The following is a 15136-nucleotide window of genomic DNA, read 5'->3' as shown; positions in this document are numbered from 1 at the left end:
AAACCTGAGACTCATTTTATAAATGTTAAATAAACATCTCTTTAAAAAAAAAAAGCTTCAGCAACACTTTGAATCAACACTTTGCCTGTTGCCTGTCTTCTGTGCGCCGAGTGGCGCATAAGGCCTCAATCAGCACTTTCTGACCGGTCAAATATGAGAATATGAGAGACTAGTCGGATTCATCATTATGTTAAGATAACGTCATCATGTCTGTTGTACCATTTTTGAAAAATTTACCATAGCGTAACTGAGACATGTGTATATTAAGACTCCATTAAAAGACACCAAGTGTTTCCTCCCTGTGGCGTGGCTCATTTGGGCAGCTGTGAACACACTGGACCTGAGAGAGATGGTCTAGTTGTGTTAAATGAACTCTAGTGTTGTTTGATGGCCTTGAAAATGCAAATAAGTAATATACAGGATATGGATTAGACCCAGCTGCAGAAAATGACCAGCATGTAAAAACAAACAAAAGTTTAAACAAAAGTTGTGCAGTATGAAAGCGAAATGGACACACCCACAAAAAAAACCCAAAAGTGACTCTTTCAGTTTGCTTCAAATCAAGCTGACTTGAAATGATAAAGTGTCTTAGATGTGGATCCTGATTAAAATACTGTAGTTCTACAGTAAATCATTCATGATCTAAACACAACACTGTGTGCATGGGGTGTCCATCCATCCATCCATCCATCCATCCATCCATCCATCCATCCATCCATTATCTGTAGCCACTTATCCTGTGCGGGTCGCGGGCAAGCTGGAGCCTATCCCAGCTGTCTATGGGCGAGAGGCGGGGTACACCCTGGACAAGTCACCAGGCTATTGCACGGCTGACACACAGAGACAAACAACCATTCACACTCACACCTACGGTCAATTTAGAGCCACCAGTTCACCTAACCTGCATGTCTTTGGACTGTCGGGGAAACCGGAACACCCGGAGGAAACCCACGCAGAGAACATGCAAACTCCACACAGAAAGGCTCCCATTGGCCACTGGGCTTGAACCCAGAACCTTCTTGCTGTGAAGCGACAGCGCTAACCACTACACCACCGTGCTGCCCTGTGTAGGGTGTCATGTTTTTTTTTTTAATATCTTGGCAGATTCTCCACAAAGGTAGGAAAATCTGACACTTTCAATCTTCTAAGGACATTTGGCTGGTCCTCATAAGGAAAATCATGTTCCAAAATGCAAAATACAAGCTTTTATTTAAAATCAACAGCCAAAAAAGCCTAACTGGTGTTTTTCTTTCTTTCTTTCTTTTTTTTTATACTAAGGTTAAAGTTAGGGTGAGGTGTAACACAGTATTAATTAGCTGCATTAAATGGACTGGCTCAGTCTTTCCAGAATCCAGTTTATTGTTTTTGTTTACATGTGGGCCACTGGGTTTTGAAAGCATGTGACCACTTCTCTATTAGCTCTTTGTGCAGCAAAACCTCTGCCAAATTCACTGTTCGTGATCCGTTTGAAGCCCTCTCAAACTTTTTCTTCATCTATGTGTCATACTTGGAAGCTTTGAATTAAATACGCCTTATCTTTTCTTTCCTTCGTGGCTGCTCTCAAGATCGCCAAGACCGGTTCGGATCCATTACCACGGAATAAACAAATGAAAACACGATGGATCGGTCAAAAGAATTTAAAATATAGGTACTTTGACAAAATATCTTCAATTTCACGTTAAAATTTAAAATCGATGGCCGACCGCATTGTTGTGGATTGTTTTTGGAAGAAAGAAAGAAAGAAAGAAAGAAAGAAAGAAAGAAAGAAAGAAAGAAAGAAAGCACAACTTTATTCATCACACACTTGTGAAATTTCCTCTCTGCATTTAACCCATCTGAAGCAGTGAGCACACACATGCACAATGAGCACACACACACACCCAGAGCAGTGGGCAGCCATGCTACAGTGCCCGGGGAGCAGTTGGGAGTTCGGTGCCTCACTCAAGGGCACCTCAGCCCAAGGCCGCCCCATATTAACCTGACGGCATGTCTTTGGACTGTGGGGGAAACCGGAGGACCCGGAGGAAACCCACGCAGACACGGGGAGAGCATGCAAACTCCACACAGAAAGGCCCTCACCGGCCACTGGGTTCAAACCCAGAACCTTCTTGCTGTGAGGCGACAGTGCTAACCACTACACCATCGTGCCGCCCATATTGCTAGCACTGAAAATGGGGACGTGCTACTTAGTGCAGAGGATTCTGGGACGGGTGAGCCAGCCCCTTTAATATAGTCCTCACAGGGATGGTAAGAAAGAGAGAGCAAATGTGTGTGTGCACGCATGTGTGTTTTTATACATTACTGAGGACCAAATGTCCCCATAAGGATCGTAAAATTTGACAATTTTGACCCTGTGGGGACATTTGGACAGTCCCCAGAAGGAAAATGTTGTTTAAAAAAAAATAAAGAGCCAAAATGTTTCCTTTTTATTAGTGAGGTTAAGGTTAGGGTGAGGTTGACGTACAGGCATTGCATTAATTAACTGCATTAATGATTATGTCAGTGGAAGGTCCTCAGAAGGGCAGTAAGACAGACGTGTACGTACCTTCTTGGGCGTGGAGAGGTTGGAGCGTTCTGAGCTGGTGCTATGTTTGGATGTGGGACTGCTGGGGATGTGGTGTGGGTCTGGTAGAGGACGGCCCTCCACCTCAGCCAGCATACACTCCTGATACAGGAAGGACTTCAGGAAGCGTGTGTAACTGTCAAACTTCATCAGGTTAAAGATCTGCAGATGAGAAAATAGAGAGATTGAAAGAGTCAGAACAGGAAAATAAAACGTATTCAAGACAATGAAACTATAACAGCTGGAGGCTTTTATCTTGATGTTTTATTGAACTAATTTAGTCTTTTCCTAATCACTAAAATCTTCTTCTGATCTGTACATAAGCCTTCAGCACAGAGATAGTGATGGCCAACACCCCGTCTCTGAATGCACTCATTCTGCATGGTGATAAGAGGCTCCTTTTCGGACAGAACAGATCTCACATTCAGAGGAAAAGCTCAGTGAGGCGATGACAGCAGTGAATCCTGGTTAAGTTTGCAGTGCTGCATGCCAGGGTCTCGCCTCCGGGCTTCCAGAAACCTCTCTCTTTTTCATCATGTGCTCAGTGTGTGTAGGCTACAGGGTTGGGGACATGAGAGGCTATTTATACAACCTCGTGACAGCAGGGTCAGACGCAACGGCTTCCTCTAACCGCAAGAAGAAAAACAGCAGACTGTATGTGGCTAACACGCTTATCTTACACAAGTGCACTGTCAACACCGCCACTGCTCCCTTTCATCTCTTACACAGTATGTCCAACTTATTATTCCCTTATTTATTATTCAGCAAGTACAACAAGAGTGCTCTGAGAGCACAATATCCCCCACTGGCAACTAGGCCATAACTCTCTGGTAAAACACGACTGAATTGAACGAAATTGCAACATGTGTATTACTGACGTATAACAAAGAATCCTGTCAAGTTTCATGAAATTCCTCCAAAAATTGTGAGAGGGGTTGATTTCAGAAGGTGAGCGCCCTTCCCAGGACGGAGGGACGGACGGACAGATGGACATCGCGACGACATAATCCCCCTTCAGGCCTTTCGGCCAGCAGGAGATAAAAATTGTGAGGGAAGTTGAGTTCAGAAAGCAAGCACACCTTGATGAAATTGCCAAAGTACAAGTATGTTAATAATCAGCGGCATAACTCTGGTAAAATTTGCCCAAATTAAACGAATTTTCGATATGCGTATAACTGTCATATAACAAAGCCTTTTGCCAAGATTGGTGAAATTCCTCCACAAATTGTGCGAGGAGTTGATTTCAGAAGAACGTACACCCTCATGAAATTGCCAAAGTACAAGTTATTTAATCAAGGGTCAAAACTCTGGTCAAATTTTCACAAACGAAATTAAATCGCAATCTGCATATTAGCGTCATATAACAAGGCCTTTTGCCAAGCTTTGAGAAATTCATCCAAAAATTGTGAGAGGAGTTGATGTCAGAAGGCAAGCATGCCTTCATGAACTTGTCAAAGTACAAGGTTGTAAATCAACGGCCACAACTCTGGTAAAATGCGACTCAATTGAACAAAATAACAATATGTGTACTACCGACATATAACAATGCCTTTTACCAAGTTTCGTGAAATTCCTCCACAAATTGTGAGAGGAGTTGATTTCAGAAGGAAAACACACTCATGAAATTGTCAAAGTATAATTTTGTTAATCAAGAGCTGTAACTTTGGTAAAATGTGACCCATTTTAACGAAATTGCAAGCTGCGTGTTCCCAACCTGTAACAAAGAATCCTGCCAAGTTTTGTGAAATTCCTCCAAAAATTGTGAGAGGAGTTGATGTCAGAAGGCGAGCACGCCTTCATGAAATTGTGAAAGTACAAGGTTGTAAATCAACGGCCATAACTCTGGTAAAATGCGACCGAATTGAACAAAATAACAATATGTGTACTATCGACGTATAACAATGCCTTTTACCACGTTTCGTGAAATTCCTCCAAAAATTGTGAGAGGAGTTAATTTCAGAAGGTGAGCGCCCTTCCCGGGACTTACAGACGGACGGACGGACATCGCCACGACATAATCCCCCTTCGGGCCTTTTGGCCAGCGGAGGATAATAAAACTAATAGTTCTGGAGTTATAAGTGGATTGTCTGGACCTGCTACCCCACTAAGAGGTTAGCAGTTGTCTCATCTCATCTCATTATCTCTAGCCGCTTTATCCTTCTACAGGGTCGCAGGCAAGCTGGAGCCTATCCCAGCTGACTACGGGCGAAAGGCGGGGTACACCCTGGACAAGTCGCCAGGTCATCACAGGGCTGACACATAGACACAGACAACCATTCACATTCACACCTACGGTCAATTTAGAGTCACCAGTTAACCTAACCTGCATGTCTTTGGACTGTGGGGGAAACCGGAGCACCCGGAGGAAACCCACGCGGACACGGGGAGAACATGCAAACTCCACACAGAAAGGCCCTCGCCGGCCCCGGGGCTCGAACCCAGGACCTTCTTGCTGTGAGGCGACAGCGCTAACCACTACACCACCATGCCGCCGGTTAGCAGTTGTGATGAAACCAAAATCTGGGATTTCACACAAACACATGGACAACCCCAGATAAAACTCTACACAACTGCTGAGACACTAAAAATAAGGATGTGTGCATTTTATTCACACTTATATGAATTTCTATAGTAACCTCTTACACAGGGGGTTGTCTGGCAGACACGCTACATAAAAATCTAAAATAAGAAGAAGAAGAAAAAGAAGAAGAATAGTTGATATGGTGGCGTTTTCTGTAAGAGGCAAGTTATTAACTATTTTTGAAAGAGTTAAGAGTTTAAACTGTAACTTTACCTTTACCACCACGTGACAGAGAGCTTTGCAGTTTCTCAGTAACACGAAAAGCTGCATTTTTTGTGCGTGATGAATTTCAAAATAACTTACAAAACAGAGGCGAATGAGGGAATAACACGCCACAATTTACAGCTGCTATAATGTTAACGATAACAGGAACTTATCTGTTTTGCCAATATCTTAGAATGATGTCATTTCTTTAAAATAAATTGCAAATTTGCTGGAGTGTAAGAGGAATAAAACACTTAGAAATGCACTGTTATTTAACAATAATTCACTGAAGGCGAGGTGAAGATCAGTGAATAATTACCGAGACGAAGTCGAAGTCATGATTCATCGATATTCACTGAGCCTGAGGCGGAAAACTGTTTTAGTATAAATACACAGGTGATGAATAAATTTTTTTTTCATTATATTTTAAAAAATACTTGATTCAGTCTTCAAAAGTATGAGATGCAAAGCATGCAAATGTAATACACGCGTAGCCTGGCTAACGCGACTTCAAAGCTCTCCGAGCTATTGGTCTGGCCAAGATATTAAGCCCAACTGTTTCCCAGAGCCCGTGGTTGACCCGCCTCCCTGAAATGCCTCAGTCTGCTACTGGTCGAAGCCAGAAAAGGCTGTGACGAAGCTTAAACCAATCACATCACTCTTTCCTCTGACATATGCGACGCGACGGGGCTAACTGGTAGATTAAACTCTTACCGAAGCCGGTCGGGAGCAAGGCGAAAACGTCCTTCCTTTCAATAAATACCTCCAGGGCTGCTCTTTGCTCTGTTTTCAATGAGAACTTCCCGTTGAATGCTTTCAATACAGCATCTATGCGTAATAGATGCGGAAGCGTGAATGAAGCGCTTCCGGCATAGATTCTGTAAACAATCTATGGCTTCCGGTCGCAGTTCTACTATGTCAGTGCCTTGAACACGCCTCTACCCAGGGCCGTTGGAGATGCTCAAAGTTGATTGGTTCCCGATTTTTCGGGAGCTTGGAAGAGCTGTAGATAGCTTGCCTGGCCAGACTAAGCTCGCAACAGGCCCTCGTGTTGCTTCATGCTTAGGATGGGCGGGCCCAGGCTAATACATGCGGACCTGTGTCACTTATCTATGCCGAGTCACATAAAATACTTTGTTCTGAAATATCCTGCATATTGTCCGTATATACTGCACTGTTGATAGCATAACTGTATATTATAGATATTGTATATTACTGATATTATAGAAGGGCGGCACGGTGGTGTAGTGGTTAGCACTGTCGCCTCACAGCAAGAAGGTTCTGGGTTCGAGCCCAGCGGCCGGCGAGGGTCTTTCTGTGCGGAGTTTGCATGTTCTCCCCGTGTCTGCGTGGGTTTCCTCCGGGTGCTCCGGTTTCCCCCACAGTCCAAAGACATGCAGGTTAGGTTAATATGGGACGGCCTTGGGCTGAGGTGGCCTTGAGCGAGACACCTAACTCCCAACTGCTCCCTGGGCGCTGTAGCATCGCTGCCCACTGCTCTGGGCATGTGTGTGTGCTCATTGCTCACATGTGTGTGTTCACCGCTTCAGATGGGTTAAATGTAGAGAGGAATTTCACAAGCGTGTGTTGAATAAAGTTGCTCTTCTTCTATAATTTATAATAGTTACACTAGTTATTGTAGATTCATATTGTGTAATGTCTATATCGTCAAGTACATATACTTATATACATTTTTCTTAGATTACATATACATACATTTACACTTTTTTTCGCTAGAGAGACATCAACTGCCGAAACCAAATTCCTTGCGTGTCAACATACTTGACCAATAAACATGATTCTGATTCTCTAAATCACAGCTCCGCCTTACCTTTGAATAGTTTTAGACCAAACTTCGTAGCATCTTAGTGCTTTTAGGAACAGCATTTTCTTTCATCATTTGCAATTTTTCCTCATTTACGGTGACAAATGCCGCTTTTCCACTACAAACGCGGCTGAGCCGTGCCATGCTGAGTTGGGCTGAGTCGAGCTGAGTGGGGCTGTTGGAGTTGCATTTCGACTACAACCGCGCTGAACCGTGCTGGCTGGAAGTGGGTGGACACATTGGGTGGAGTTAGCGAAAGTGGGTGGACGTCAGGTGATGTCATTAAGCAGCGCAAACAGTGACATCAGTGAGCTTTTAAGCGGTAGTCTCACGACCTGAATAGTAAACAATAAACATGAGGACATGGAGTCGTTAGTGTTGCTGGTCTTGGTTCTGTGGCTTGTTGTCACCGACAACGCGAACAGATACTGGCAAGAGCGTATAGATGAGGCGAGGCGCATAAGGCTTCAGAAATTCTCGTAATTCGTAATTCTTCTACTTCCGGGTTTGCGGTGTTTACAGATCCCAGCGCGCTCGCGGGGCGTGTGTGGGCATGTGAGGACACTCCTCCTCACCAATCAGTGCACAGGGGAGTGTCTGCTCACGCCCCCAGCCTCACTCAGCTCGGTTTGGCTCGCTTCAGCCCCACTCCAAAACGGTGCGAGTTTTAGGGGCTAAGCAGGGCTGAAGCGAGCTGAGTCGTGCTCTTTTTTTGGTAGTCGAAACGCGAGCCGTGTCGGGCTGAAGTGAGCTGAAGCGAGCTGAAGTGAGCTGAAAAAGGGTAGTGGAAAAGGGCCAAAAGTGATCGGCCGCCATTTTGCCGAGTCACTCGAGGTGATTATCGAGAAATGGTCTGAATTTCTCGACCAAACAGTGCATGCCATTTCCTATAATCACCTGCGTATTTATACTAAAGGAAATTATAACCGACTTCCAGGCTGTAAGAGCTCCACTTTGCACCATGCTGCACTGATTGTTTTCCTTTAAAGAGCATACCATAGTCATGTTTTATTCCTCACCGAATCCTTGCATTATAATGAACACTGTATAAATGAGCATTTATAACAGCTTCATGAGAACATTAACACGAGATGTATATGTATTAGAACAAGCACATGAATATAAACCTTTGATCTGAATTACGGACTGACCTGACAAGAAAGCCCTTCTGACCAATCGGGTTAGAGATTTACAAAAGCTTGTCGTGGAAATTTTTTAACTAAACCTGACACAATTGCAGTCTAAATCAAGATTTAACGAGCTCTCATTGCGTCTGATTTATACTGAGAGCTCTCTGTTCTGCTCTTCTCTCTGCTCCAGGTATTTATTCAGTTTAAGTAGTGCGGACTCCGTGTGGACTCTTACGTACTTGTAGCTGCTGCTCCTTGAACATGTCGGGCCGCGGAGCGTTGAGGATGTCGTCGGCCAGCTGCGCCTGACTGTCGATATTGACTGGCGTTGTGGCTTTGCTGGACAGGAAGTTGTTGTAGATCTCTCTTGCCTTCTGGGATAGCTAAAGTTGAAAGGTCATGATGTGGTCAGAAGCTGATTATCATTTGCAAGGAGGATTTATTGAGCTTTAATAACACATTACTTGCGTGCTAAAGAGAAAAAACAACATTACAGTACAAGATTGAAACAGCAATAACGGCTCAGCAGGGTGCTGCGTGTAGGAGCATTAACTTCGGTGTTTAGCTTTGCTTCAGATGCAGGGAAACTGGAACGCCGCGTACCTGCTTCTTGTCCGTTTCTGGAACATGGCTGAAAAATTCACATGCTTGCCAAAACAGGATATTCTCCTCACTGAACTCCTTCTTCAGAAACTCCTGCGGAGTCAGAAAAACAACACTCCCTTTAATCATGCAACCAGCAGAGAGACACAAGGCCAGCTGCGTTCTTCTTTCGGCAAGCACTAATGGCATGTTTAGAGCTGGGGAAGTTATATTTAAACAAAAATTCCCTAATTATCTCCCATGACTTTTGGCTCAGAGCTGCATTCTCAATACCACTTTATTACTTGAATCTCTTTTTCAAGTGTCTTGAATTGCATTTTTTTTTTTTTTGTTATTTTACTCCCTAGAAATAGAACATGATCGCATTTTAAATTAGAAATCTGGCATCCGATCACTGATGTTGAAGAATCTTCAAGACTGTAATTTCAGATTGAGGGGTTTTGGAGGATAAAAGATGTGTTTAAACTGTGACATACAGAGAAGTAACGGATGCCGACGGGGTCCTGCAGCAGACGCTCGAAGCAGACGGCCCATGCTGCGACGCGACGCTCCGGGTGCCGTCTGTGGCACTGCACGCTGGGGAGACTAGCATTGCTGTTCAGGCTGTTGTCACTGCCGCAGCCCTTCAGATCTGCACTGTTCAGCTCTGCGCACACACACACATACAAACACACACTTACTATCACTGCTGCATATCAACAACGATTACAACAGCTGAACCTTAAGCATTCACTTCTAAACAACGTTTATGTTTCGTAGTTCTCAGAAAACTATGAATAGAAACCTATTACAGATGCTTCCAAGAATCAGTGAATCAAAGTAGCAATGAACTTTAGAAATGTTTTTATGATCTTTGTTTGTTACTTTGCGTGAACTGAGAGCAAGTTCAAAGATCAGCACCGTGCAGCCAAACATTGTCATTATAAAAATAAGAGCCAGTCATGTCCCAGTATGCAAATTGCAGGAGGATATAAGCAGCTTGTTTGGACATCAGTTTACCAGATGCAGGTAGAAGGTAATCTGTACATACTGTACAGTACATAAAACATGGATTTCAGGGTGAGGATTGCCTCTTGCCATTAATCTAAGGACATTTTTACCATCCTAACACAGCCAAACCTGCATCAGCCTCACATCAAAAACACTGAACACCATCCATCCATACATCCAGCCATTATCTGTAGCTGCTTATCCTGTGCAGGGTCACGGGCAAGCCGAAGCCTATCCCAGCTGACTATGGGCGAGAGGCGGGGTACACCCTGGACAAGTCACCAGATCATCTCAGAGCTGACACACAGGGACAAACAACCATTCACACTCACATTCACACCTACGGTCAATTTAGGCCAAGTTTACATTAGACCGTATCTGTCTCGTTTTCTTCGCGGATGCACTGTCCGTTTACATTAAAACGCCTGGAAACGCCGGGAAACGGGAATCCGCCAGGGTCCACGTATTCAATCCAGATCGTGTCTGGTCCGGTGCTGTGTAAACATTGAGAATACGCGGATACGCTGTGCTGAGCTCTAGCTGGTGTCGTCATTGGACGTCACTGTGACATCCACCTTCCTGATTCGCTAGCGTTGGTCATGTGACGCGACTGCTGAAAAACGGCGCGGACTTCCACCTTGTATCACCTTTCATTAAAGAGTATAAAAGTATGAAAATACTGCAAATACTGATGCAAATACTGCCCATTGTGTAGTTATGATTGTCTTTAGGCTTGCCATCCTTCCACTTGCAAGTGGTAAGTGACGCGCATGCCCGATATGCACTGGGATCACACACACAGCGGCTCAGTCCCGAATCACTGCTCGTGCGCTTCACTCGCGCGCTCTGTGAGCTGCGCAGGGCCGGAGTGCGCACCCTCCAGAGGGCACTCGCTGTTCAGGGCGGAGTGATTTGGAGCGCAGGATGCCTGCGGAGCCGAGCGTATCTGTGTATTGGCGTTGCTGTGTGCACGCGAATCGTGTATTGGTGTTGCTGTGTGCACGCTAATCGTTTTAAAAGCGTTAATCTGATGATCCGCTGATACGGTCTAATGTAAACCCCACCTTAGAGTCACCGATTAACCTAACCTGCATGTCTTTGGACTGTGGGGGAAACCGGAGCACCCGGAGGAAACCCACGCGGACACGGGAAGAACATGCAGACTCCATACAGAAAGGCCCCCATTAGTCACTAAGCTTGAACCCAGAACCTTCTTGCTGTGAGGCGACGGTGCTAACCACTACACCACCGTGCCGCCCCACTGAACACCAACTCAACAAATTATAATTCACTGCTGTAATAATCCAAACGAGATCATCAATGATGGCGTAGCTCACTCCGGCCCCGTCTAGCCGAGAAGGAATGATCTAAAGTGGGCCAGCTTGCGCAATAAGTGTTGCAAGCTATATACACTATATACAGAAGCGATAAACACCCTAGGAATACCGACCTACACTACCGTTCAAAAGTTTGGGGTCACTTTGAAATGTCCTTATTTTTGAAAGAAAAGCACTGTTCTTTTCAATGAAGATCACTTTAAACTAATCAGAAATCCACTCTATACATTGCTAATGTGGTAAATGACTATTCTAGCTGCAAATGTCTGGTTTTTGGTGCAATATCTACATAGGTGTATAGAGGCCCATTTCCAGCAACTCTCACTCCAGTGTTCTAATGGTACAATGTGTTTGCTCATTGCCTCAGAAGGCTAATGGATGATTAGAAAACCCTTGTACAATCATGTTAGCACAGCTGAAAACAGTTGAGCTCTTTAGAGAAGCTATAAAACTGACCTTCCTTTGAGCAGATTGAGTTTCTGGAGCATCACATTTGTGGGGTCGATTAAATGCTCAAAATGGCCAGAAAAATTACTATATTTTCTATTCATTTTACAACTTATGGTGGTAAATAAAAGTCTGACTTTTCATGGAAAACACAAAATTGTCTGGGTGACCCCAAACTTTTGAACGGTAGTGTATTTGCCAGAAAGAATCCAAAACGGTGATGAATTGACCGAGAATAAGCGATTTTTGTTGAACTGCTCATTAAGGCCATAACTTCATTAATAATTGTAATGAAGCAAATCTGGGTAGAAGTTCTATACGCCCTAGGTACCCCTACCTTCATGCCAGAAAGAATCAAATTTGGTGAAAAATTGAGGGAGAAGAAGCGATTTGTGTGGAAACTGCTCGTTAGGGATTAATTACTCCATATCTTCATTATTAATTGCAATTATGCAAATTTGGGTAGAAGCCACATGCACCCCAGGCAGACCTACCTTCCTGCCAAAAAGAATAAAAATCAATGAAGAATTAACAGAGAAGAAGCGATTTTCGTGAAATGTGGACGACGCTGGACAACACACGATGGTATAAACTCATCACCTGTCGGCCGGATGAGCTAATAATGTACATTTTTAATCATGTTATGTACATCATCGGGGCGGCACGGTGGTGTAGTGGTTAGCGCTGTCACCTCACAGCAAGAAGGTCCTGGGTTTGAGCCCCGGGGCCGGCGAGGGCCTTTCTGTGTGGAGTTTGCATGTTCTCCCCGTGTCCGCGTGGGTTTCCTCCGGGTGCTCCGGTTTCCCCCACAGTCCAAAGACATGCAGGTTAGGTTAACTGGTGACTCTAAATTGACCGTAGGTGTGAATGTGAGTGTGAATGGTTGTCTGTGTCTATGTGTCAGCCCTGTGATGACCTGGCGACTTGTCCAGGGTGTACCCCGCCTTTCACCCGTAGTCAGCTGGGATAGGCTCCAGCTTGCCTGCGACCCTGTAGAAGGATAAAGCGGCTCGAGATAATGAGATGAGATGTACATCATCAGGTACAGACAGCCTCAAAATCAGTAATATTCAATCCAATATCATTATTGTTATTTGTAGTAAACACAGTAATACTCGTCTAGATTGATTCCTGTCCAATTGAGCTTTATGAATAGAGAGTCCAGGCTGAGCTGTTGATCTGTCAATATTATTCTGTCAGTATTTGCCAGTCCTCCTCCTGCAGTCCCTCTCAACAGTATAATACAGTGTTTCTCTGCTCTGTCACGCTTAACACGTTTATTTAACAGCACATCAGCATTTTGGTTCACTGGATGTTAACAGCAGGTGTTTAACCAGTGACAGCTGACCAAATGCTAAAATCGATCAAAAACTCAACTCGGATTGGATTAGGCTATCATGGGAATGTCTGGAATAATAAAATGACCACAGGAGGAGTGAGCGTCTAGTGGGTTCAGGCTTGTACTACTCAAGTCTGACTCGTGCCCTAATTTTAAGGACTCGTGACTCGACTCGGACTTGAGCACTGATGACTCGGACTCGTGCATTAACTGCATTCGGACTCGGAAAATGGAGACGAGGACTCAGATTTTTTGTAACATGCCATAATAATTTGGCATAAGATATATACAGTGCCTTGAAAAAGTATTCATACCCCTTGAACTTTTTCACATTTTTCCACCTTACAACCACGAACTTAAAAGTTTTTTATTGAGATTTTATGTGATAGACCAACACAGAGTAGCACATAATTGTGAAGTGAAATGAAAATGATAAATGGTCTTCAAAATTTTAAACAAATAAAAATCTGAAAAATGTGTTGTGCATTAGTATTCAGCCCCCCTGTGTCAATACTTTGTAGAGCCACCTTTTGCTGCAATTACAGCTGCAAGTCTTTTGTGGTATGTCTCTACCAGCTTTGCACATCTAGACACTGAAATTTTTGCCCATTCTTCTTTGCAAAATAGCTCAAGCTCAGCCAGATTGGATGGAGAGTGTCTGTGAACAGCAATTTTCAAGTCTTGCCACAGATGCTCAATGGGATTTAGGTCTGGACTTTGACTGGGCCATTCTAACACATGAATATTCTTTGATCTAAACCATTCCATTGTAGCTCTGGCTGTATGTTTAGGGTCATTGTCTTGCTGGAAGGTGAATCTCCTTCCCAGTCTTAAGCCTTTTGCAGCCTCCAACAGGTTTTCTCCCAAGGTTGCCCTGCATTTAGCTCCATCCATCTTCCCATCAACTCTGACCAGCTTCCCTGTCCCTGCTGAAGAAAAGCATCCCCATAGCATGATGCTGCCACCACCATGTTTCACAGCGGGGATGGTGTGTGCAGGATGATGAGCAGTGTTAGTTTTCCGCCACACATAGCGCTTTGCATTTAGGCCAAAAAGTTCAACTTTGGTCTCATCTGACTAAAGCACCTTCTTCCACATGTTTGCTGTGTCCCCTACATGACTTCTTATGCCTGTCTTTCAACAATGGCTTTCTTCTTGCCACTCTTCCAAAAAGGCCAGATTTGTGGAGTGTACGACTTATAGTTGTCCTGTGCACAGATTCTCCCACCTGAGCTGTGGATTTCTGCAGCTCCTCCAGAGTGATCATGGGCCTCTTGGCTGCTTCTCTGACCAGTGCTCTCCTTGCTCGCTCTGTCAGTTTAGGTGGACGGCCATGTCTTGGTAGGTTTGCAGTTGTGCCATACTTTTTCCATTTTTGAATGATGGATTGAACAGTGCTTCTTGAGATGTTCAGAGCTTGGGATATTTTTTTATAACCTAACCCTGCTTTAAACTTCTCCAGAACTTTATCCCTGACCTGTCTGGTGAGTTCTTTGGTCTTCATGATGCTGTTTGTTCTTCAGTGTTCTCTAACAAACCACTGAGGCCTTCACAGAACAAGTGTATTTATGCTGAGAGTAAATTACACACAGTAGGACTCTATTAACTAATTAGATGATTTCTGAAGGCAATTGATTGCACTGGATTGTATTTAGAGGTATCAGAGTACAGGGGGCTGAATACTAATCCACACCACATTTTTCAGATTTTTATTTGTTTAAAATTTTGAAGACCATTTATCATTTTCATTTCACTTCACAATTATGTGCTACTCTGTGTTGTTCTATCACATAAAATCTCAATAAAAAACTTAAGTTCGTGGTTGTAAGGACATCCTTAAAAAAAAAAATCCGTTTCCTGTCCACCAGGTGAGCAAAAAAATTTTCAGTCGGGAGGGAGGGATTTTTTTTTTTTATATGGATAGATAAGAAATCGCAATGCTGTGTTTGCTTTTTCTTTCAGTACTTTTTTATCACAAAAGCAGACACATTTAATAAAATGACAGTTTAATCAACTGAAACTTGTACAAAAACTTTAAGTTAGCATTTTAAATGCTGACTGCAACATTTGCAAAACTTTTACAAAGGTACTTAAAATGTCCGACACACGGACTTTTT

The 15136-nt window shown here is 43.8% G+C and overlaps 1 protein-coding gene across 5 annotated transcripts in view; it reads right to left on the bottom strand.

The window, feature by feature from the left end:
- rgs12b (regulator of G protein signaling 12b) overlaps window positions 1-15136 on the bottom strand; it is a 118621-nt gene that overhangs the window by 21913 nt on the left and 81572 nt on the right. For 4 of the 5 annotated variants that reach the window (XM_060926399.1, XM_060926402.1, XM_060926398.1 and 1 more), the window contains exons 3-6: window positions 9383-9552; window positions 8907-8999; window positions 8543-8686; window positions 2546-2725 (exon numbers count right to left, since the gene is read on the bottom strand). In XM_060926399.1, the coding sequence (XP_060782382.1) occupies window positions 2546-2725; window positions 8543-8686; window positions 8907-8999; window positions 9383-9552 (587 nt within the window). The remainder of the gene's footprint in view (window positions 1-2545; window positions 2726-8542; window positions 8687-8906; window positions 9000-9382; window positions 9553-15136) is intronic. The other variant, XM_060926401.1, reaches the window with a different exon arrangement.

The sequence above is a fragment of the Neoarius graeffei genome, chromosome 7 (assembly GCF_027579695.1).
Source record: "Neoarius graeffei isolate fNeoGra1 chromosome 7, fNeoGra1.pri, whole genome shotgun sequence".
NCBI lineage: Eukaryota > Metazoa > Chordata > Actinopteri > Siluriformes > Ariidae > Neoarius > Neoarius graeffei.
This window is presented reverse-complemented; position numbering and strand designations above follow the sequence as displayed.